This window comes from Sander lucioperca, chromosome 1 (assembly GCF_008315115.2).
Source record: "Sander lucioperca isolate FBNREF2018 chromosome 1, SLUC_FBN_1.2, whole genome shotgun sequence".
Classification (NCBI taxonomy): domain Eukaryota; kingdom Metazoa; phylum Chordata; class Actinopteri; order Perciformes; family Percidae; genus Sander; species Sander lucioperca.
In genome coordinates, this window is record NC_050173.1 from 46,729,539 (window position 1) to 46,755,221 (window position 25,683).

General features: G+C 43.0%; 1 protein-coding gene across 2 annotated transcripts in view; it reads left to right on the forward strand.

Moving 5' to 3' along the window:
- Positions 1-2,528, forward strand: part of LOC116062401 (protocadherin-1) — a 272,977-nt gene extending 270,449 nt beyond the window's left edge. For both annotated transcript variants that reach the window (XM_036004824.1, XM_031317078.2), the window contains exon 5: positions 1,865-2,528. In XM_036004824.1, coding sequence (XP_035860717.1) covers positions 1,865-2,280 — 416 coding nt within the window. In that variant the 3' untranslated portion in view covers positions 2,281-2,528. The remainder of the gene's footprint in view (positions 1-1,864) is intronic.
- The last annotated feature ends 23,155 nt before the right edge of the window (positions 2,529-25,683 follow it).

A 25,683-nucleotide genomic window follows, 5' to 3' on the forward strand; every position in this document is an offset into this window, starting at 1 on the left:
GCATCGTGTAATGTCTTGTAGGTAAAGAAAAAAGCAGTTACAGGGTTGTCATTTTTGCCTTAATTGGCTGTTTGAACAACATAATTAACGTTTTTGACGAAACTGAGCGTGCTTTTTTTTTTCCTCCTTTCAAACCGGCAGATCCTGTTTCACGCTCAGCAGTCGCCGTTTGATATGTGGATGCAACAAATTAAGCAACGTTCCTGGCACTTTGTGAACTATTAGTGACTTTAAAAATACGCAGGAGCTTTAATTAATTCCCTTCAAATGGAGAGCTGTGTGTGTGGATAAAGGGATAGAGACAATTTTAATCAGCATCTCTCCCGCTCTTGCCATACTGTGACACTGCGCTCTCAGGTTTGTTGGTTTTTTTAAGAGACGAAAGCAACATTTACACAGAGATCGTGACACACAGAAATACCAGCGTTTGTGGCTGGCAACCTTTATCTGTTTTCTGTCAAATACAGTTCTATTTACAGTCAACTTTAACTCTTAACTTTATTATCTCAAAGGAAATTGTTCTGCAGCCAGGCATTAAACAAAATCACAGAGCAAAAGCAAGCAGCTGTATCCAAGACAATGCAACAACAAAAACATCATAAATATCAATAAAAGAGAGACAAAGCAGAAAAATGATCAAATAGAAGTCAGAAAACACTTGTAGACACATCAGTGAAAAATGACTGGTTCATCATAGAAACGTACAATAGAGAAAATGCAAGGCAGTGCATGTTGTTCAGTCAACGAATTTTCATGAACGGGTTCGTATGAGATTGTACAAAAATGTATGCACAACAATTGGTATGATATCCTTTAAAATTACAGCGACGCTGGCCGGTCACATGACAGTTACGTTTAGCCGTCAAAAGGTGACCGTCAAAAGGTGACCGTCAAAAGGTGACCGTCCTGCGGAGATGACAGTTAAGTTTAGACACCAAAACGACTAGTTAGATTAGAAAAAAGTTTGTGGTTTGGGTTAAAACACCGGTCCGCTTCAAGGTGCTGTAGGTAGGATTGTGAAGATCCAGGACTTAGCCAAAAAATGTGAACATCAACAACTTCTTAGTCCCTCCCCTCCTTTCTGCTAAAGCCCAAAACGGTCTCCTAAGCCCCTCCCCCCACAAGGGAGAATGAATGCGTGTGCATGAGCAGTGATTGACATGCAGTTAGACACCCCCCCCTGGCCCTGATTGGTGCATCTGAACAGTTAGACACTCCCCCTGGCCCTGATTGGTGCATCTGAACAGGGAGTGGTGGATTTTTACAAATCTCACTACAGGCTGTAGGTGGTGCCAGAGGAGCTGGATTTTTTTTTTTTTTAATTACCAGCTTCATGTAGTTCTACTGGAACATAGGGTCAGTTTCAGCAAATATGACAGAAAGTTAGTTTTATAAGTCTTACCTACTGCACCTCTAAGTAGTATTCCTGGGACATGAATACCCATTTCCTGGGTGAAAGTCTTGTGTTTTCTCCTTAACTTCTTCAGGACATGAAGGCTCTTGAAAGCCCTGTGTTTTAGGAGCCAAACATCCCCCCCGACCTCCTCCCTATGAGGATCTTCGTGCTCTCATACAGCAGCAGTCAATGTGCTGCTCACAGTAATAAATACTTGGAATACATACGGATTACAGTGCTTTACTTTTCGTAGCTATATGTACGAATAGTTAATCAGAACAGCCCAGTTCTGTACGAGTCTGAGAACAGAAGATATACAAAATAAAGCCTTAGCAAATATGGACAGTTGGCCCTCCCTATGAGAGCTCTGTTCCTTAACTTCATCTCCATCTCTGATCTTTTTATCCTCCCCTGTTGTTTCTATGTTACTCACCCTTTTCCTTGTCTCTGTGATTTTTCTCTTTGCAGACCTCAGGCCCCTTCCCGACGTGGCGATGACCGGTAACTGCACCCACGAGTGCACCGAGTTCGGGCACTCCGACTCCTGCTGGATGCCCGGCGAGCCTTCCCCCACCCGCAAGGTGTGCAAGAACGCCCCCAAGCTCTCCACCTTCGTGCCTTACCAGGAGATGGATGGGCAGGAGCAGCTGATGGCCAACGGCAGCCCCAGGCCCATGGCGGAGGAGCCCGGGACGGGTGGTGGCGTTGGCGCCAAAGTGGCCAACATGCGCTTCATGACGCCCTACAGCAGTGCCTACCCAGGGAGCGGAGACCCGTCCGGTAAAGACTGTGGGCTGGAGGAGATCCCGCTGAGCCAGGCGGTGGAGTATCGCTCGGCCGCTACTCCGAGCGGCCAGACCTCCAAGAGGGAGATCTACCTGTGAGGGCGCAGCTCTCCATCTTGAATCTGCCGATCACCTCCCCTCTACGCCCCCTCATCATCCCTCCGTCGCTGCTCGCCACCACCGGTCCTGCCCCTTCACTGCCGCCCCCTGTGCCTATTACTCGCTGTGCCGCAGCACCGACTCCCCTTCTCCCTTTTTATAACTGCATCCACCGTACAAGGCTTTAGACCCTCGCCCACCGCCCACCACCACCACCACCCTCCTCTAGAAACCAATCAAATGTAAAATAGAAGTCATTAAAATCAACTGAAGAAAACACGTGGCTCCTGCTGCTGCGGAAGGAATGTAAACTACACCACATTGTTGTGATAATTTAATGGGAAACTATTTAGCTACTCACGTATTTCAGTTGGATTTTGTGTGCGTTGCTTTAGGCTATTTTGCTGTGTCGGAATAGAAAAAGAAAAAACTAACTTTGGGGGGGAGGAAGGGAAGAACTATTTGTAAATCCTACTTAAGTATACTGTGTAACGCTATCTATCCTGATTTTATTTTTTATTTTTCTCCGTCGACTCCGGAGCCTCCGGGAAAATACAATTTTGAGCCGAGTTGCATCAAATCAACCGGGCTCGTTTTTAAATCAGGAACAGCTTGTCGTCAACGAAAGACGCTGTTTTCCAATCTCCGGAGTTGCTGTTGAAAACTTTTTCAGGTTTGTTCATTTAGGTTTTTTTTTTTTGCCGTCTTTTTTCAGTGTACAGAGCTGTAAATACTACAAACAGTGACGGAGGAAACTGCTGTGGCTGTTAAGTGTGGATCAGTGGCTCTCGTGCTGTCTGCAGATCTTCACGTTACGTCAGATCGATGGACTGAAAACGTCCGCATGTACAGAGAAACGACGCCGCGGTGTTCACGTCACTGCAGGAACCTGGACTCTTGAGCATCACCGACGGTGCCGAGTTACAGACTTTTTCTTATTTTTTTTTCTCTCTCCTCTACAACTTTACAACACTTCAATGTGGGTTTATGAGGGTACAAAATCATCCGAGGTGCACCGACACCAATTTATTCAGAAACCTGAGTTCTGAGTGCTTCAGTCAGTGAATCGGCCAAAGCTGAGTACCGATTATATCACTAATGCTCTTGTCAGTAGTATACCCTAACATGAAAACTGAACATGAATGCGTGTGACTGTTAAATTTATTCTTACAGTCAGCCATCCAAAAAAAGTCACATGAAAACAAACATATTTTGGTCGTGACGGTAAAAATGAAATGATCATTTTCCATTATTAAAATGACTTTCCACTGTGTGTTACACGTGAAATTATGTCCTCACACATCAAAGAAATGTTATGTGGGAAGTCCCGCTTTCATCGTCTTGAGGCTGCAGTGTTAATTGTAGAGCTGAAACTATTAGTCTATCAACCAAAAATAATATTATATCGGCAAACGTTTTGATAATCTATCAAATTCTACGTTTTTAAATCAAGCAAAAGTGTCAAAACATTCTTTTGTTCCAGCTTCACTTCAGGGTGAAAATATGCTGTTTTAGTCTCTTTTATATCATCGTGAATTTAATATCTTGGACAGAAAAAAACATTTAAAACCAAGTGGCGCTCTGTTTCCCAGGGATGTGGCGTGTTATTGTGGTGCGTCCCCGTCTCCGGCGGCCGTCTCCCGGCGTGTAAGGCGCCCTTTCCCCGTAGGGTTTCTCCTAAACCCAACCTCCACCATCCTGTTATTGTGGCGCATCCCCAGCGGGCCGCCTCGCGGCCGCCTCCCAACTTATAAAGCATCATTTTCGGCCGCCTCCCGGCCATCTCCTGGCGTCCTTTTCCCGAGAAAATAACGTGACATTTACACGTAAAAAATGAGAAAAACGTCCCAAATCAATAGATTAAAAATAACGTGACATTTACACTAACTGCCGTGAGACTGGATTGTCTAACCTGATGTGCCGGATGGTTTGTTACACAGAACCATCTGAGAGGTAGCTCACCTGGTAGCTCACCTGATAGCTCACCTGGTAGCTCACCTGGTAGCTCACCTGGTAGCTCACCTGGTAGAGCATGCGCCCATGTACAGAGGCTCAGTCCTCGCCGCAGCGGCCCTGGGTTCAGTTCCTCGTACTCTGCAACTGACAAGCTAGCAGTACTTACTGAGCATGTATGACTCCCAACAAAGATGTTACAGGAGTGAGAGGTCTCACTCTGTAGCTAAAACAGAGAGCTCAACACACAGGGTGAAAAGAGGAGCTGCAGCAATGAGCAGTACAACAAAAATATGGTGTTTTTTGAAAATTAAACTATGTAAACCTATTCTGATATAACCTCTAAATACAATTATGAACCTGAAAATGAGCATAATATGAGCACGTTAATACACAGAGGACATCTTTAAATGGTCTGTTGTGGTTTCTGTAACAGTACAGAGCAGCTGTTCTTTCTACACGTCACAGCTGTGGTTGGTTCGAGTGGGTTGTTTGCGCTCACTGTGGTAAATGTTTCCCCGCTGGGTTTTTGAGCTTAAAGGAAAAGCTCTCTGGTCAGTGTTGCCTCTCATTAGTTCCCACCTCTTTACCTCCTCAGTGTGAGGCAGGGCTATTTGGCGTTTAGCAGAAGTATTTATTAAACCTGTTAGCTGTTGTGCAGCGGGGGGAGGTGGGCGCCGCTTCCTGCGGTGCTTGCAGTCGCACAGAAACCCAGGATTAATGACACCTGTACATGCTTCAGTCCACTAACACCCTCTTCACACAGCGCGGCAGAGAAAACTCTGATTACAACCCGAGGCTCTGCACATTACTGGCGATAATTTGCGCCAGTAAAAGAGAGCTAGTTTGGAAGTCCATTCATTCTGGGCCTCGTGTTAATGGCCGCTGAGGGTAATGTGAGATTTCACCTGTAGTGATGCACACCAGCAGAGACGGGATGGATGAAAGGAAAGGCACAGTGAGTGACTGCGCAGCAAAAAGTCTCCCTAACAAGTCATTTAGTCTCTTACTGAGTCCTGAAGTCTTGGAACAAAGCAAAGAATAAGCCAGAGTAGTTCAGAGTCAAGTGAGTAAAAGAATGAATGAGTTTATATTTTACCTACGTATCACACGTACATCTTTCTCAACCATAGGGTATGAACCCCAAGTGGATACAAAACTTCGTAGAGATCTTACAACAACTTCTTCTAATATTTCCATTGTGTGCTGCTGTCCAAACTATCCACCTTAGGCCGGCCACACACTGCCAGCGTGGCGTGAGCGTGGCGTGAGCGTGGCGTGAGCGTGGCGTTTCTGTTGCATGTCAGCTGCGTGGCGTTTTCTGTCTTTGCACACCAGAAACGTGTCTGACGCGGCGCTGCTGCTGCTGCTAGCCTTGTCTGTACACATGGATGTTTCCCATTGATTTACTGCACTCAAGCAGTAGTATACTTCATGTTAAACATAAATATAAATATAAACTGATCCGATTACAGCAAAGACAACGTCGGCAGTATTGACGGCAAAATAGGCTCCAGAATATTTTGTTCTGTATCGACAAGTGCAATATTTGAAAATCAATAATTATTTATTATTATTTTTTTAAATTACATTTATATCTGCATTTATGTCAAAACCTAGATAATTAATATGTATTTGTGTCAAAATGACATAAAAACATCTTTTCCTATTCTATTTTGCCTGGAAACGCTTCCAACACGCTTGCGTTTCGCGTGAAAAATAGGCGTCGATTCTATTTCTAGCATGCACGCGTTTTCGGCAGGCAGTGTGTAAGCTCTAACCTGTTAACATGGGAGCCGAAATAAAAACGGACACGCCACGCAGCTGACACGCTCACGCCACACAGCCAGTCTGTAGCCGGCATTATTCCTTTGAATAGGAATTAATGAATGGAGATAAGATGGGAGTCCCCATCTTAGTCTGTAATCTTGGCTGCAAATGTTGTTAATATCTCCCCAATTTCAGGACCCATTCCTGCTGGAACATGAAGGCTTAGAAGCCTGTATTGGTGATTATTCGCGGTGTAAAGGCTCGCTTACGGACTGTACAGAGGCAGCGACAGCAGCGCACAGATGCGGAGATTCCGGAGATCTGTAAACGCTGACCAATCAGAGCAGACCGGGACAATTCAGGAGGCGGGCTTAAAGAGACAGGCGCTCCAACAGAGCATCTCAGACAGAGGGGGGAATACATGTTCAGCAGCCATGGGCCGTATGATAAAAATAAAGTGTTAAACAACATTAAAGCATGTTAACAAAATACAAGTTGGAACCTGAAAAAGGTATATAATAGGTCTCCTTTAAAGGTATTAAACCCAACCAAAAGAAATCAAGCGCACCTCTTCCTCAAGGAGAAATTTGCCTCGCTTTAAATAATTGATTCACTTCTAATTTCTAAATTTCCTGAAACAAAGAAAAGCTGCTGTGGGAACAAGTGGGATTATCTCACCCCTGTTGGCAGAGAATGACTATGAGACTAAATGACTTGTCATTTGTATTTCGGCAGCGTGTGTGATGCGATTTGAACATCCACCCTCCAGAATCACAGAGGGAACATCAAAAGCGACGCCTTCGGGCTGCGACGCCTTCAAAGCCTAAACACGCAGCAAAACGGGGGCCACTGCGAGGCCGCGGACGGGTTCACGCAATCTCGTTTTATTAGACCTACAATCGCCTTCACTGAGCGAATCGGACCGCTGCATTCGGCTGCTTTCTGTTCTTAGTTTTTTTGATGTTTTTATTTGTCTTGCTCACCCATTTCAGCTGTGCTGCTTAATTGGTTTTTATTGTACATATTTGTTTTTGATGTGCGGAGGCTCTGTGTGTGTGTGTGTGTGTGTGTGTGTGTGTGTGTGTGTGTGTGTGTGTGTGCGCACGTGGATGTTAACGCGATTCAAAACACAACTCCTCCGGTTCTCTGAAGGTGATTTGATTTGTTGTCGACGTATCTCCCGCACACACACACACACACACACACACACACATACAGTGACAGTATTCCCCCTGCACATACATCAACCATCATTCAAACGACGTTCAATCCTCCCAGTGACGGAGATTAAGAGTACACGGGCGCCACTGCGGTCTCTCCCGCTCCCCGTCTTCCTCAGGTGATTTAACGCCAGCGCTCTGAGCTCTGACTGATTATTTACAGGCCCAAAATGGAGGTCCACATCGACTCTCCTTTTTCTCTTTCCCCATTGCTACGCTTCGCCGTTTCACCGTGAACAAGTCATTTTTTTTTCTTCTTCCCCGTGATGCATGCACGGCTGCCCGGGCGGCCGCTGGATCTCCCAGGTGGCCCCGTGTGTTGTGCTGTCTCAGCTAAAGATAGAGGAGAGAGGCCAGAGTCGTGTAGCGCCAGTTTAACCTCCACTCTTTGGCACCAATTAACCCACGAAGACGAAAAGCAACCTCTGGTGGCCCCTGATGACCTTTGGCGTTGTGTTGGCTTTACCTCAAAGAAAAACCTCTGACCCAACACTGTGTGTGTGTGTTTACAGTCACGTATTACAGGTATGAAATCCTATTTGGAGACCTTTTTGGTCTTTAAGTCAGATTCCAGCTTGTTAAATGTAAGAAAGTTTGTCCCAAAGTTAAGTCCAGGTAATGGAGAGATGTATATCTTTAATTAAAACACCTTCTTTCTTTTTAAGTGCTGTTTTTTTTACTGGTGAGCAAATAAACAAGTCAAAAAACTGTCCTCTGATAGGTCAAAGACTTCCTTTTCATTATCCAGTTAGTTACATTAATTGGTTTTATTTAGGCATTAGAAGTGTTTTTTTAACATCTACAGTTACAGTATTGCATTTCCAACCACGTGAACATGTTACACAATACATATACAATACACACAGAACATATATATATGTATATCTATATATATATATAGATATGTATATATGTGTGTGTGTGTGTGTGTAAGCGTAGAGATGGTCCCAAGGCACCACCATCTACCCATAAACTCCCAGGAGAGCTGCTGTCACACACACTGACAGCTTTCTGTGTGTGTGTGTGTGTGTGTGTGTGTGTCTGTGTGTGTTCAGCAGGTGTCTCTGCATGCTGAGCGTCCACCTCCCGTCCTGCTGCATTCACTTTAAAATCCGCTTCAGTGACAGAAAACCAAAATTATTCATGGAATCGCATGAATAATATATAAAGTAGTGAAACGGTTACATTGAAATATTCCAGAAGAGAGAACAAGTTGGCTAAAACAGAGAGCTTCGGTCAGCTGCTGCTGCTCCACTATTTAATTAGTTGTCTGTACATTTCTGAGGCTGCGTAAAGCCCTTCATGTTTTTGATGTATCCATCTATCTTTCAATTAAGATATTAATCCGATATCAGAGTCAGGATTCATAGGAAAGAGCGGCTTTGATCTGTCTGCACATGAATCCCTTTAAAATCAGCGCTGACGTGCATCATCCTGTAATTAAATACAATTAATTTACCTCTAAAAATGTCATTCCAAACACACACTGGTTTAGAATAATAATGCAGTCCTTGATGTATGTTTTTCTTAATTTTAAAATGTAGTGTTCAGGCTTGGTTTACCCTTGATTTCTGATTATGATGATGAAATGTGTAAATGTCTTCTAAAAAATGCTTTGGGTTGTTTTAAAAAAACATATTGGTTTACTACTGACAGGCATTATTTATGTATGAAATCCACTGCTGTACTTTCAGACAAATGTTTTGCTTCCTGAAACACAGACTGCGTCTCAAATTGTTTATTTCTATATCTTCTATATCTATTCTTTACATCTATCCATTCATATTTTTCATAACTATAATTCAAATGACTGTGTGTAATGTCAAAGAAACTGCGTGCAGTGATGAACCAACAGACAATTATTTCCATCTCTGCAGCTCTACGGAGCTTTTTAGTTTCTTTTAGCTCCTAGTTTTGGTTTTGCGGTGCATTTCCTGTCTTGTTCAGCCTCAAGTGTTTTCAGAATAAAAGCTCGGATAAACCAACTGTACACTACCTGCAGACAGACACAGTTAGAGGGTCCTGTCTTGCACCCGGCGCAGCGCAGCGCAAAGCCCGACCCAAGTGTCTTTGCTAGTTTAAGACCGACGCGGTTGTCAATTTCCTGTCCAGCGCCCGCGTCGTTTAAATAGCAAATGCACCTGCACCCATCTGTCCGTGGTCTTACAGGGAGGTGTGTTCAGGTGCATTCTGGGCGTGCTGGTCTTACAGGGAGGTGTGTTCAGGTGCATTCTGGGCATGCTGGTCTTACAGGGAGGTGTGTTCAGGTGCATTCTGGGCGTGCTGGTCTTACAGGGAGGTGTGTTCAGGTGCATTCTGGGCGTATTGCTATCTTGAGGCAGTGGGAAGTGATCGCGCCATTGACCAACAAAAACCTGGTCTAAAGTCAATAACGCTTATTTTAACAGAGCATTAGTAAAATGCTCCTAAACTCGTGCACAGCGCACGCACACTATGCTTGTTACACACACAGGGACACCAGCACACACACATGCAGAAGATTACAAATAAAAATATTACGGTGCAAATCCTCCATCATAACAGCAATGCTCCAAGGTCCAAACACGCCTGGCTTTTAAAGGGAATGGGAGATGATCTCTGATTGGTTGATTGCATGTTACGCCCAAAACACACCTCTGATTAATGAAGACACTAAGTACAACCCTTTTGAACCATGCGCCCGGCGCACGGACACTTTTTTCCGCCGTCAAACTAGCAAAAGTGGATTCGTACACGCCCTAAAACGCAGCTGCGCCAGGCGCTTCACGCCGTACTCTTAGATCGTTAAAATAGGGCCCTGAGACTCGCTGGTGAACATAGTGGAGCATTTATCAGCTAAAGAGACAGATATTTGTCTCAGGAGTTGGTGGAGACCAAACCAGAACTAAAAGGAGAGTGATAATATGTAAGATGTTGTGTTTACAGCTCGTTCTGCTGCCCCCAAGTGGCCCAAAAATACAAATGAATGCAGCGTTAAGAGATAACAATCCACTCTTGTTTTTGTTTCTTTGGTTCTTACATTTACATTTAAAACCAAATTATATCTCATGGAACGACCATATTTTAAATAACAACACAAAATGGTTACAGAAGTTGTAGTCGTGAAGTTTGTATTGGTAAACGTTTGAATCACTGACTTGAATGTAAAAGAAATAAAGTCCACATAGTAAGTCTACCCCACATTCACAAAACATCCATATCAATTTTCAAATTAATTTAAATTACTAAATTACAATGATCATTTCAAAAATTCAACATAAGTTGAATAATAAATAACAAACTCAATTGTATTTATTTTTCGAGAGAGGCTAATTTGAGACGCCGCCTTTCCCGTTTTTCGTACTTTTAACACTTTGATGTATTTTGCGTACACACTGATCCAGTTGTGAAACTCTTTTTTATGAATCATGTTGTTGTAGCTGTGAGTTCAGCCGTGCGGTGGAATCTGACAGTAAAACATGAATGTTTTTTTAGGTTTTCGGAGTCTGTTGCAGTTTATTGAAAGCTTAATTTTGTTTAAATACACATTTTATTCAATGTTTTCCCCCTCGATTCTTCTCCTCAGTCCGACTCTGTGAGTGACATTATAACTGGAGTGAAATCATCGTTTCTCTTTTCCCTCTGTCCACTAATATTTACTCTGGAACAAGTTTGTGCCTCTCATGTAATCATTGTTTTTATATGTTTGGGACGTTTGCATTGATGGGGTTATTTTTTCACAGAAATAAGACGCAGCTTTGGGCAAAATTACATCCAAGTGAAACCATGATAAACTGAACAATTGTTCATTTACAGCAACTGAACTTGATGTGTTTTATAAGAATCCATAAAGTTTTTTTTTAACACGGCACTGCAAAGATTGAGCCTCATCTGCATCCTACTGAAGGCAACTCAAAATCACTTTAAAGCCACTTTCAAACAGCTAACGGCTTCAAACAGATACAGCCATACAGACTTTCATCTGAGTGCTTGTGCCTCTAGAAAAATGACATTGTATTTAGTATATTTGTGCAAAAAGTTCAGGATGGCAACATGATTACTTATGATTACGCAAATTTTGTGTAGGAATCAAGTAACGCTTTGGCATGGCAAAATATAATAAAATAATCAAGCCGTTGTCATGAACTTTTAAATCTAACGGCTTGAACTTAGTCGTTGCAGCTGATATAAAACATTAAAACTGCAATTCTTTTTTATTTTTTCATTTTAAAAAGGTTAAATTATTTATGTTTGAGACAAAGCGTACACATTTGCAGCTGAAAATGCCTTACATTTCTAATGAAAAAACTCTACATTGTGACAGTTTTCAGAAAGGTAAAAACCATTCAGCTGTTTTTAAAAAATAGTTCTACTTCAGCAATGAGGGCCATGACCTGTTGAGTGCCACGTTTCTCTCTTTGTGATACACCCTTATTGTCATTTTTGGGCTAAATTATTTTTACTTTGCAATCTTTTCCCCCCCTGTAGCTCAACAACTCTACATTCTGCAAATACCTGCTGCGTGTCTTTGTGGTTTTTTGCTTGATTTTTTTTCATGAACGTAGTCCATTCATTCTGTGACTTTAATTGACTTTAATTGGTACAAAAGTCTAAAGTAGAAAAGCAAGTGACGACATGAGAGCCGCAGACTTGTTCTTTATAAACTCATGTGATAAAGTTCGGAGTGGTTTGCTGTTTATTTTAGGTGTGTATTATACTGAGGCTGGAGGCTCTGAAAACGAGGCTTCAGCTGAGCATGAAACAAGCCAACTTTATAAATATTATACATTTTTGTTGTTGTCGCAGTTGTTTTTTTTTATCAATGTTATGAAATCAACACTGCTATAGACATATTGTATGAATATAAATGGTCGTTGCTGTTTTTTACCAGACGCGGCGGTGTAAATGATGTTTTCTGAGCGGGCAGACTGTGTTTTCTGTTTCTTTTCCTCCATCGGGAAAAACGGATTCTACAAAGAACCTGACACAAACCCAACAGTCAAACTGTGGCATTTGTCCGTTTGTTTCACACTGAACCCCAAACACGAAGTCAGGCCTCTCAGACTTAAGGTTTGTAAACTACGGAAGCTGAGAGCGGCCACGGACGCTAACGGGTAATTTAAGGGTAGTTACGTAGATTGTGCTCATGACTTATCTCAATCACAAGATAATGGTTCGATTTCTCAGGGTGTACTCACACTTGGCCGAGTTAAACTGTGCCCGAGTATGTTTGACCCCGAAGTCCGGTTCGTTTGACTAGTGTGATCCTTCAGTGCCGTGCCCGGGCACGCTTGAAAGAGGCGGGCCAGAGCACGGTACAGTTGGACTCGGGCATGGTACGCATCAGTTCATTCGGCAGAATTTATCTTCACATCTGCATCTGAGCGCCTGCCGAGCCTGGAAATCTGCTCTAATAAGCAGAGCTGGCTGCTCAGTATATATTGCGCTTACCAATCAAAAACGTCACCGGTTTCAATATGACTGCCTGTAAATATCCGACTGGAGGCTGAGGTATACCGCTGCATTGCCCTTATTCATTCGCCTCATAATTAGTCATTATTCTCTCACATCCATCCAACGAGCTGACTCTCTGTGGTACGGTTGGACTCGGGCGCGGTATGGTTGGACTCGGGCACGGTGTAGTAGGACTCGGGCACGGTACCGTTGGACTCGGGCACGGTGCGGTTGGACTCGGGCGCGGTACCGTTGGACTCGGGCGCGGTGCGGTTGGACTCGGGCGCGGTACCGTTGGACTCGGGCGCGGTGCGGTTGGACTCGGGCGCGGTATGGTTGGACTCGGGCACGGTGCAGTTGGACTCGGGCACGGTACCGTTGGACTCGGGCGCGGTGCGGTTGGACTCGAGCGCGGTGCGGTTGGACTCGGGCACGGTACCGTTGGACTCGGGCGCGGTGCGGTTGGACTCGGGCACGGTACCGTTGGACTCGGGCGCGTTACGGTTGGACTTGGACATGGTACGATTGGACTCGGGCACGGTACCGTTGGACTCGGGCGCGGTGCGGTTGGACTCGGGCGTGGTGCGGTTGCACTCGGGCACGGTACCGTTGGACTCGGGCGCGTTACGGTTGGACTTGGACATGGTGCGATTGGACTCGGGCACCGCACCGTGCATCAGTGTGATCACTAAACGTCCCCGGGTCTGGTACTTGACCTTACAGATGAACAGGAAATGTAGTCTGCGAGTCCCGCAATGTAAACACTTAAGCGTGCTCGGCCCTGAATGTTTTCTTGCAGTGTGAGTGCAGGCCAGCGGGGGAGTCGGGACAATTGTGCTCGGCGTGGTTAAAGGCAACTGGGCCAAGTGTGAGTACGCCCTTAGGATATGAGACGATTAGCCTTAAAAATAACATGAGCAGCACATCAACTTAATTCCTAACTTACTATAAAGTCACAACCATGATTGACGATGTGTTAAGACAATGTTTACATGAAGAGCCAGAAAGATAAAATTACATCATGAGATAATGAAAATGATGCCGTTATCTTAGAATAATAGAACTACAGCTGCTTAATTTGCTATCTCAAGTAAATATATTATCACAAAACTCATGAGATGATGTTTTTAAATGCGTTTGTTTTGACGCGATATGTAAAAAAATAAAAAAAAAAGAGCTCCGCAAAAACAGTTTGTTACGGAGCTACAAAAGTACCAGAAGCTGATATATTAAAAACTTTAAACTTACAAAAGTAATTAGGGTAATCAATTTGAAATCATTAGATCAGTTTGAGGTAATAACATTAAACAAATTGTTATCTCAGAGCAGCAGTTTGGAAACAAAAATATCAGCACAACAGATGAAATATTTGCCTGTAAAAGTCATCATCACAAAAAACTTGTACTTTTTAGCGGAGATGATGACTAATAAATCATTATCCTAGGGATATGGTGTCCAAGTATCCAAGAATAATTGATTTATAATTGTAAAGTAAAAATGTTCGTCTTGAGTTAGTTTTCCGTGTTCTTGGAGATAACAGACCGAAAAAAAATAAAAAATGAAAATGTCGGCTCCGAGCTTCCGTACATTAAGGATGGAGTAGGAAATATTTCAGTTTGTTAGGTTGTTTTTTTTAACTATGAGAAGAAAACCGCAGGACAGAGCTGCCGTATCACTTTTGTCTTTACGAAAAGTCCACGTTTGTAGCCTAATTGTTGGTTGGTTATATTTATATAGGAACAATGCTAGTGATGCCTTGTTTTTTGTACAGTTTTATGTACATGCAAGTGTAGGTTTTTAAAAAAATTGAAGATGAAAAAGTATATATATTCAAACAACGTGAAGGAAATCTGACCCTGAACCCGTAGGATTATATTAAATGTAGGAGTCATGATTCAGGCTCAGAGCGGAGGACGACCGCGTCTCTCCTCCAATCATCCATCGGCTTTACCACTTTCCTTTCCGTTCTCTCATTTTTGTCAAGGCTAAGTCCGAAAACAAACATTTCTTTGGTTTCTTTGTTGTTGTTTTTTTTCCTTTGGTCTTTTAATTTTCTTGAAGGAAGTTGGGTGATGTCTTTGTTTCAGCCTCATCTGTTCTCTTTTGATCAGCATCCGCATGTTTGAATTAAAAAAAATGAATTGTGGTCTTTCATTTTTGCTGAGCAAATCAAAGAAATGATATCTTGTAATTACTCCTTCCTTATAGCTTTACAATAAAATACATTCAGTCAAAGAAAGATGACGGCTGTCACTCTGTCTTTGTTTGTCTTGCAGGCGTGAGTCACGAAATGTAACCAGGTGGACAGTTTTTTAAAGGTACACTGTGTAGTGTTTTAAGTATTTTATTAGCTAAAATCAATGTCTTCATTCATAAATATGTCGTCATTGGTTTAAAATGACCTCTGCCAATGATCTGACTTATCCTCGTAAGCGAAGAATTTCTTATCTGTATTTACATTGGACGGGCAAGTCCAAGGAGGCTTCCATGTCGTTCCTCCATTTTGAAAAACTATAATGGCTGAGAAGGACATAAAGCACTAGCCTACCTGTCTAGCTAATCCACAACGCGTTTTCGTTCAGAGCCAACGTCACGTGGCTGAAACCAGCTGAGACGGAGAAGGAGATCAGTGAGAGGTGCTTGTCACTGCCTCGGCAAATTTGAAAGCCTGCACTGCACTTCAGTTCATAATGGAGGATCATACTTATGCCGAGCCACAGGAGAAGGAATCCTCGTCGCCAAAAAAAGCGAAAATTGAAAGACATGTTGTCATAGCTTCTTGGTACATAACAGCTACCGTAGATGCAACATGCATTTGAAAAAGTGAGGTGCTAGAGAGCACTATTCGTTTGAATGTAAAATACAATTTCACCGCTAGATGAGAGAAATTCCTACACAGTGTACCTTTAAGTTCTGTGGTTAAACGTTAATGTAGCTTACCTGGGTATTTTTTCAGCTAACACTACCGTTTCTCAAATATTTCACAGGTGTTTTCATTGGCTCAAACATCAAGTAAATCAGCTGACGTGCTACTGCTACTGCCAACGTACCACTTCCCATATTGTTACTCACTTATCATGCTGATGAGTTCAGCAGTTTAGCAAAACAGGAACTCTTTAGCAGGTGAAATGAGAAAATACATGACTTTAATGTGTTATCATGCCTAAGGAATAAGAAAAGGTATAAGTAAGATTCAGAGGTAGAGATCTTTGGGCTGATCTGATTTCCCAACAACAACTAAAAGTTAGCCTGACGTCATCATACTCAGATTCTAGTCAGTATGAGTCTGATGCTGCTCCATTGGGCTGTGATTATGGGGCGTGTTTCAACCCAACCAGAAAAGAAAATGCCTCTGCACTCAATTGGATAGACCAACAACCAATCAGAGCGCCCCATCTTCTTAGCGACCATCAGGGCCAGCTGATAAATTTAACTTTTGCTGAATCCCGTAGGAAGGACGGCAAAAACATCTTTCCGATTGACAAATGCCTTCATCACGGTTCTCTGTTTCTCTTTTAAAATGAATGCGCTGTCGATATCTTCTATAACAGACGCGATGGCGGAATCTACACATCTCAATTCTCCAGCGGCAGCCATCTTGGTTGTAAACAAATTCAACCCAAGCTCTCTTTGGTGACGTGGTTGATTACATTACTGTTGATCATCTGTCCATCATTGTATAAAGCCCGCCCTGACAATTTGATTGGTCCGAACAGCTCTGGTTCGAGCATAGTTGCTCCACAACGGATCAAGTCCATGCCGAACTTCCCGACCTCAAATGTTGTGGGCGGGGCTAAGTTCAGCTGGCTTCCAGGCTATCTAAAAGTGGTAAAATGTCAGTAGGATTCATCCTCTGAGACCATGAATGTCTGAACTAAACATTGGGGCAATCCATCCCACTGACCGTTGGAAACAGCAGTTGACAAAACAATCTCACCTCAAGGTCCATTTAGTAGCTGTTCTTTTAAATTGTTTTAATGAGCAACTGTTTCCACAACACATTCTCACTTCCAACATGTCAAATACTTTTTTTTAACGCTCTGGGTAGTGCTTGGTCTGGACTTGTTGGCAACACTTTTTGACGCTCTGGATATCCCCTTGGAAACAAGAAGAAAGGTCAGGACCCCTGGTATGCAAAGTAAAACCGTTTAGGGTTAGACGTGAGATGGTGTCAGACTTTAAAGCGTAACTAGTTAACTAGTTAGTTTAATCTTTTCAAAGTCTGTTCAGAGCATAGACTGTCTATATAATGGACCAACAGATCCCGTGTCTCTGGACGGAGACCAGTGAAGGATATTAGAAGATCTTTCCCGGTGATGGCTGAGCGTTACTGAGCAGCCTCCAACTGAGCTTGAAGACGTAGATGTGACGTGAACAACCTGTCTGAAAGTTGGAAGTCTTCTGGTAGCTGTGCCAAGAGAAATCTCAATCATTCCCAATCTAGCAGAGACGGAGAGAATAGGTATATGTAAGGAGATAACATAGACACAGGCTAATTATTGATCACTAAAATGATAGTTAACATTAGTAATTAAACTTAAACAGCTAATGTAAGTCCAAACTGCCTGAGAGCTTCTCCTGTACTATACGGTAATTCCTCTACTATGAGACAGTAAGTCTCGTGGTTATGACCCAATCGTTAGCCTATTTTTATAAAAACGTCTGCTACGGAGCCATAACGTGAGGTACAAGGTAATGGAGCCTTTTATGCATTGTCGTGTTTCTTTAGAAATAAACAACGGACAAATAGAGTCTTTAAACTCTTCAGATGTAAAGTTATTCTCTGTCAAAGTGACGTCAAAATGAATGGCAGTCAATGGGATGCTTGGAGTGCTTGTTAGCATCAAAATGGCGCCATAGGATCTACGCGTTGTGAGGAGAAGCTTACCCCCCTTGGTTCAGAGTCTTCTAGACCAGTGTTTCTCAAATGGGGGTACGTGTCCCCCTAGGGGTACTTTGGAGGACTGCAGGGGGTACGTGACATTTTTTGCTAAATGTTTTTCAGTTAGAAGGCTGTAGTTACTTCTACTGTCTTTTTTTCTCTAAGTTTGTCTCTTTTTTCAAAGTTTTTGTCACTTTTTATGAAGTTTGTCGCTTATTTGAATTTTTTGTCCCTTTTGTCGCCCTAGTGTTGCCTTCCTTCTTTCTACTGTGTTTTTTTTTCGAACTTTTTATTACTATTTTCGACCTGTTCTTGCCTTCCTTCCTTCTGTCTACCGTCTTTTTCCAAGTTTTTTCACCTTTTTCCATCATCATCTAAATGTTTTCCAGGTTCAAGTCTGTTGTTTAGTAAATCTATCACTGACATCGCTGTATTTTTTTTTTACCATAAACTATTTGCGCTGGTTAGGGGGTACATGGCTTAAAGAAACTGATCAAAGAGGGTACATTATTGAAAAAAGCTTGAGAACCACTGGTCTAGAGCTTAGATCGGCCCAAAAAATCAAGCCCGAACCTACCCGAGCCCGAGCACGTTGCGTCCGAGCCCGGCCCGACACATTAACTGTAATTATGAGCCCGAGCCCGATTTAAACCCGACACTTTTTTAATACGTGGGCCGTTATAACTGACGTTCTCAACTACAATTCAGAGTTGTTTGACCTGCAGAAATCTGTTTAGAATAATCCAACAAGGACGAAGCTGTAAACTGCTGTTAGTTTATTCAGAATGGAACGGATTGCAGATGGATCCGAATGAAGAAACGTAAAAAAAAAAGAAACAACGATGAACAACATATTGTTGTCACTGCCCACGACTTGTTTAAACTGCTTCCATACCTCCGACTTTCCTCCACACGCTCAAAGGTAATTCTCCTGTTTTTCTTTTTTTCTTTACATCTTCAAGCTCCCGGTGTGATGCGTGCGAGAGGAGGAGACTCCGCGCATGAAGTGCTACATTTTGTAACTGCAGCCTAACTTTTGTACACATTTGTTACTTTTATATAGCCTATATATATATTTATAATATTTCTGATTATGGCATAGCTTTCTCCCCACCCAAATAGGATAATAAGGTAATGGATAAAAAAAAAAAAAAATTGCTTGATCAAGGAGAATCGAGAATCTAAACTCTACACTGGTCTAGCGGATGGTAGGCATAAGGAGCACCTCAGGTCATTCAAACCAAGTTGACGTTTCCTGTGAACAGTTGTCACACCACCGAAATCTTTCCGGCTGCGGGCCCAGGGTGACTTACGGTCTTTCCAGCGCCTGCTCTCCTGATGTGCCTAAGGAGCCGTTAACACCTCGTCTCGGCTTCTTCGCCCCTTATTGGATTCCACTTCAGTAAAATTGACTCGTGAATCCTCGAGTTGCAGTGTGTCGCGCCCTAAAGCGAGACACCACCCAATCACATTTCAATAAAAACAAAAACCCTGCATGCGGCGGCTGCTGTATGAGGAATATCAAACGCGCTCAGACGAAGACGCTTATGACACTGTGCTTATAGCGCTGTTGCATCGCATTACAGCAGTAAATTGAAATTCGGGGCAGAATGATTAAATTCATTGCCACACAATATTTCTGGGAACAACAAAAAGAAAATATTATAGCGGCTTTGTTTTGGAAGAGGATGACACAGTTGCAGCAGGTTGCTTTTTACTCTGCCTTCGGTTCCCTAAAGGTTTCATCACTTTGCCTTATTTCTCCTCTTCTGCTTTTTTATTTAGGCTGTTTGTCTTTACGCTCTTCCGCCCTGTTTTTTCACACTTTCTCTCATCTTGAATCCTCCTTCCTTCCTACCCTGATTCCTCCTTTCCTTTTCCTTTATTTGTTCTCTGGCTTGCCTCCCCCATCTCTTCTTTTTATCCTGCCTCTTCCCTCCTTTCTTCTTGTTTCCTTCCTTCTCCTCTCTTTCATCCTAATTACCCCTTCCTATTTCTCCAGTCTTTGCTTTCTCCCTCGTTTTCCTCCTTTCGCCTCCTTGTTTCATCCTCCTTTCCTATCTTTCTCTTTTCCTCTCCAAACGTCTTTCTTTCTTCATCTGAATCCCTCCATTCCTTCCAATTCTTTCCTTATCCTTTTTCCTCTTCTCCAGAACTTGCTGCTTGCTTCCCCCCTTTTTACATTTTTGGCTCCTCTTCCCTTTTTTTTCTCCACAATTTCTCTCATCTTGAATCCTCTTTGCTTCCTAACTTCCTTCATACCCTGATTCCTCTTTTCCTTTATTTGCTCTCCTGCTTGCCTCCTCCATCTCTTCTTTTTGTCCTGCCTCTTCCCTCCTTTCTTCTTGTTTCCTTCTCTCTCCTCTCTTTCATCCTAATTACCCCTTCTTAATTCTCCAGTCTTTGTTTTCTCCCTCGTTTCATCCTCCTTTCCTATCTTTCTCTTTTCCTCTCCAAACTTCTTTCTTTCTTTCTCCCTTTTATTTCTCCTTCCATCCTTACCTTGCCTCTCCTCCCTCTTATCTTCTACTTTCTTTCCTTGGACTCTTCCCCCTCTCTCTCTCTCTCTCTCTCTCTCTCTCTCTCTCTGTGGTTTATGTGGAAGCAGAGATGTAAAGTAAACCTAAAACGAAGCAGGAAGGAAGGAGAGGCAGATGATGATGATGATATAATAATGTAAGATGAAACTGTATTGATTGCTGGTCGGAGCAGCAGCGGAGAATAAAGAAGAAATTTGAGTCAAACGGAAGAAATCAAATATGCAGACGCAGTCATTTCAAGGTGATAGGGGCACGTTAAGATGAATGGGTGAATGCCAAATATTAAAATAATCAACAAGTCCTCCAAACCATACAACGATATGATCTAAGTCGTTTGTTACCTCCCATCTAATGCAATTAGCGCCCCTAGTGGTGGCGGAAATACGACATATCTAAACCAGAGAACGTAACGGTAGCGATTTTAAACATAAGGGCGGGAATTTAAATATGTCGTTAACGTTGTGAAGCGGTCCCAGTTTGGTTTAGCCTGGTCCTACCAGACAGTGGTACACTAGCCTGGTCCTACCAGACTGTGGTACACTAGCCTGGTCCTACCAGACTCTGGTCCATTAGCCTGGTCCTACCAGACTCTGGTCCATTAGCCTGGTCCTACCAGACTGTGGTACACTAGCCTGGTCCTACCAGACTCTGGTCCATTAGCCTGGTCCTACCAGACTCTGGTCCATTAGCCTGGTCCTACCAGACTGTGGTACACTAGCCTGGTCCTACCAGACTCTGGTCCATTAGCCTGGTCCTACCAGACTCTGGTCCATTAGCCTGGTCCTACCAGACTCTGGTACATTAGCCTGGTCCTACCTAACTTCCTTGAAGGCGGGTACTCTGTTGAAGTTTAAAACTATTGGATCTGCCCAGAGCCACTCTGGATCTGCCATAACCAATCGCTAACGTTTGGTTGTGACGTCGGCTTAGCATCGCTAGCATTAGCCTTAGCCAACTCCTTCACCACTAATGGAGCGAGCTGGAAAATCAAACTTTTCCCGAACCCCGTGGGGAGGAGGGCCACAACATCATGGCCACCAACACAACTCAGCAAAGATTGTTCTTGCTCGGGCTTTAACTTCTGGATATTTGGCAGCGTTGCCACAACAGACCGAATGGCTTCACTTGCATCTTTCTCCGCCGCCATTACAGAACTACAACTCAAACTAGCGCAAAACCTCAATGTCATCGTTCTCAGCCACTCCCTCTGTTCGCTGATTGGACCGGTAAAGATTTGGCCGGAGAAAACCCAAAACTATACTTCAAACCCAGACGTAGTACTGAAGGGAAATGAAAATTGAGCGGAAGTACGTAGGAGGGCGGAGCCAGGCTAAACCAAACTGTGACCGTGGCGAGTTTATTTCAACTTTACGAACATCACTTCCTGTGTTTGTTTGACCCATCCACCATTTTGGCACTCTTATACTTCAAACTGTTCTCACTCCCAACTCGTCACTCTCAGCGTCAGATACCGAATGTTAACGTTAGCTAGCGGCTACCTAACGCTGACATTAGCTAGCGCTAGCTGATACTAGCGATTTCTTGTCGGCAACATATTTTGGGTTTCATTTAATAAACATAACCTGTAGTAGTACACAATCGTATGTGTATTGTTTTGATTACAATGTGCAGAATTACTTTACGTTGCCTATTTATGTCTATTTATTTCTATTTCTCACCCGTAATCACCGGCGTCTGTACAGCATCAACAGGGGTCGCCATTGTTGTTTATGTGTGTGTGAGACGTCAAAAACTGTAACTGGGAGTACAACCATCTGGTACCAGTTCACGGGGAGTAAGTTACGGGTTTGACTGTCGTTCCAGGGCACTTTCACGGGCAGAAGGTTGTGAAAACACGAGTTACGGGTTGCCTGGAACGCAGCATCAGAGAGGAGAGTCTGCAGTGGAACACTTGTGGTACAAACTTCTATTTTAAAAATGTAGGCTGTAGTGGCTCAATAAAATAAAAATGATTCCCTGGCATGGGAGGCAGGCTTTTCTTCAGAAACACTCGAGAGCCCACATATCTGCAGGAAGTGGCACTGAAAGCCTCTTCCAGTCTGCTTCACACACCCGCCCGAGTTGTGGATGAAAAAGGAGGAAGAGAGTGGTGTTGTGTGGTCAGGAAAATATATTTTTGGCAGAAAGAGATAGAGAGCCGGGGGGACAGAGAGAGTTTTGTGTAATTGGTATTAGGCAGGCTGTCAGGCAGGCGGCGGGTGGGAGGTGATGTATGGAGGGAGGAGATGTTCGAGAAGTGAACACACACGGAGGAAGAGAAAAAAGCTCGGCTCTGCTGCATGCTGCTGCTTCCTCCGACACACCAGTCTAATGATGCTAATGTGGAAGTGAGGATGCAATCTGAGGGTTGAGGCTAGATGGTATACAACTACGGCGCTGGCAGTTAAGTGTAGGCACCAAAAAGACTAGTTAAGTTTAGGAAAACTATCACGGTTTGAATTTACACTCCTGAGGAATGAACACGTTTCCTGGGAGAAATTACTAAAAATATATTGTTAAAGGACAAATCCGGTGCAAAATGAACCTAGGGGTTAATAACGTACATGTGTACCATGTCGACTGTTCTCTGGGATATGTTTTCAGGCTAATCGACGAACGCCGTGCTTGAACTATGTTACTGGTTACTGGTTGCACGGCGTTTGACTGGTCATGACTGTTTTCCCAAGATGGCGCCTGCCTGTATACATGAACGGTATTGTATTTCTAAACTATCTTTTTACTAAACTGTCTGTACACTTACAAAGTTCTCAATGCTTTGGTTTACATGTAGGGACCCTCATTATGCTACCGTGGAAGTGTGGTGCTATTTTGAGCCTTGTTAGTGGTGTAGAAATAGCGATTTCTTTTTACTTTCCTCGTGCCCCGACGACTAACTTTATAAGCTAATTAGCGGTTTGCGCTAAAACTGGTCACATTCGATTAGCATGAAAACATATCCCAGAGAACGGTCAATTCGGTACACACGTGTTATTAACCCCTAGGGTCATTTAGCGCCGGATTTGTCCTCTAAATAAGCCTAGATTTTGCGAGATTTAGCATAATTTTGCGTAACTTCTGGCCGTAGCTGTATCCCTACAACCCAATCACACCAGTCTGTAATGATGCTAATGAGGAAGTGATGATGCAATCTGAGGCATCCCCAAAGAGGGAAAGAAACTGTTATGGTTTTGGTGTTTTGTCCTGTTATAGTTTGGTAGCCTGGTTTTCTGTCATGTCTTGTCTCCTTGTGATTGTGTGATTTTCGGTCTTGTTTTATGTCCTGTTTCCTGTTTTATTTTGATAGTCTGGTTTTCTGTCTTGTCGTGTCTGGTTTTACTTCATGTCTTTTGTTTTCCCGCTCTTGTGATTGCCTGATGTTTTCCACCTGTTTCCCAGCCCTTGTGTCACCTGCCTCTTGTTACCTCGTTACCCTCTGTATTTAGTCTTTGTGTTCCCCTTGTCCTGTGTCAGATCATTGTGTGTGTTTGTGTTGGTTCCTGTCGTGTTTCTCCGTGTCAGCTAGTCAGTTTCTGTGCTTCTTATATTTTCCTATTTTTGTATTTTCCTTTGTTTTTTGATTCCTTTTTCTACATTCTGGAATTTGTTTTTTGCTTGCTGCAGTTTTCAGGACTCCCTTGGTTCATTTTTGTGTTTTGGTTTAATAAATCCTCAACTCCAACTATCTCCTGCCTGCCTGCTTTCTGCAATTGGGTCCCAATTATTCCATGCAACATAACAGAAACCGTCCAAGTTAAAGAAAAACATCACAAAATTAACTTATTCGTGGCAGCAAAAACGTTCTGTGGGAAACACAATGCAGCCTGGGTTAGGAAAACTTTCTGTCAGCATTTTTTATATTTTAGAAACGGCTCCTGGCAACTTTAGAGTGTTTTAAAAAGTTTTTGTGGTTCTGATAAAGCAACTCGCAGCACTTGGCTAAAGTTGCAGATAGATAGTGTAGAGCTGCTTGAGATTAGTTGTCAACTACTGAATTAATCACCCACTATTTTAATAATCAATTAATCGGTTTGAGTCATTTCCTAATTCTCTGATTCCAGCTTGTTAAATGTGAGTATGTTCTAGTTTCTTCTCTCCTCTGTGACAGGAAACTGAATATCGTTGAGTTGTGGACAAAACAAGACATTTGAGGACGTCGTCTTGGGACATTTTAGAGACCAAACAACTAATCCATTCATCCAGAAAATAATCTTCAGATTAATCGACGATGAAAACAGTCGACAGTTCCAACCCTAAGATAGTGGTCTCGCTGAAAAAGTCGGGGTCAGCCCTATGTTTTTTTTTCACAGAAAATTAGGCCCTATGTTCCAACAGCCCTATGTTCCCGCATTTCTAATATTTTTTTTAAAAATTAGGCCCTATGTTCCCACATTTCTAGGACATTTTCAAAGTTAGGTCTTGTGTTCCTACATTTCCCTTCAATTTAAGCTCTATCCTCCCACAATATTTTTTAGGGTTAGGGGGATAAAGGGTTAGGGGGGTAGGGGTTAGAGTTAGGGGGATACAATCTGATACAAATTATGAAAAATGTGGAAAATGTGGGAACATAGGGCCTAATTTTGGAAAAGAAATGTGGGAACTGTGAGAACATAGGGTCTAATTTTGAAAAAAATGTATAAATAAAATGACACATGTTGTCAATGTTGGCCCAAAACCAAGTGTTTTAGTCGCCCAAACTTTGGACTCAGGATGTGAACGACAGTGTCAAAGTCAAAGCCAGTGAATGTAATCCATTCAGTGAAATTTAGATCACTGTCTATGATTACACCCAGATTTCTAGCTTCACTTTTGCTCTCCGGAGATTTTAATTTCCCTCTTGCCTCCCAAAAATAGAGGAGGAACAACCCTTCTCTGCCTCTATGGAACAGCAACTTCTGGGGCTCTTGCTGAAACAAACTGACGGAGAGCTGGAGGGTCTGTCTGAAATGCTTTTGTAGCGAACATCGCAAATGAAAACACGTAGAAGTTGGACCTGTGACTGACTGTAGAGGACTTTGCAGATGGCTGTCAGCGGTGAGTACAACAACAAACCTTGTTTGTTAAGATGTCCCTGACACCTTAATAGCCTTGTATGAGTGCAAAACATGTGCAAACTCTCTTTGCTTCAACATTTTGTAGTGGTCATTTTGCTGCTTGTACGTGTGTGTGTGTGTGTGTGTGTGTGTGTGTGTGTGTCTTTGCAATGCTCTTTCCAGTTGCGTGACTTTTGATTTAGACTTCTGATTTGGGCAGTTGTATATCTATAATTTGCAGTCTTGGGAGTAACGTGTTACAATAACGCAATTACAGTAATGTATTCCTTTTTGCTGTAACGCAGTAATATAACGCATTACTAATACAATTTCGGTAATATTATACCCGTTACAATCTCAGTAACGCGAGTTACAATGCATTTTAAAGGGGCTGTAGGTAGGATTGGGAAGATCCAGGACATCAACAACTTCTCGGTCCCTCCCCCCCTTTCCGCTACAGCCCAAAACAGTCTCCTACGCCCCTCCCCCCACAAGGGAGAATGAATGCGTGTCCATGAGCAGTGATTGACACGCAGTTAGACACCCCCCCCTGGCCCTGATTGGTGCATCTGAAC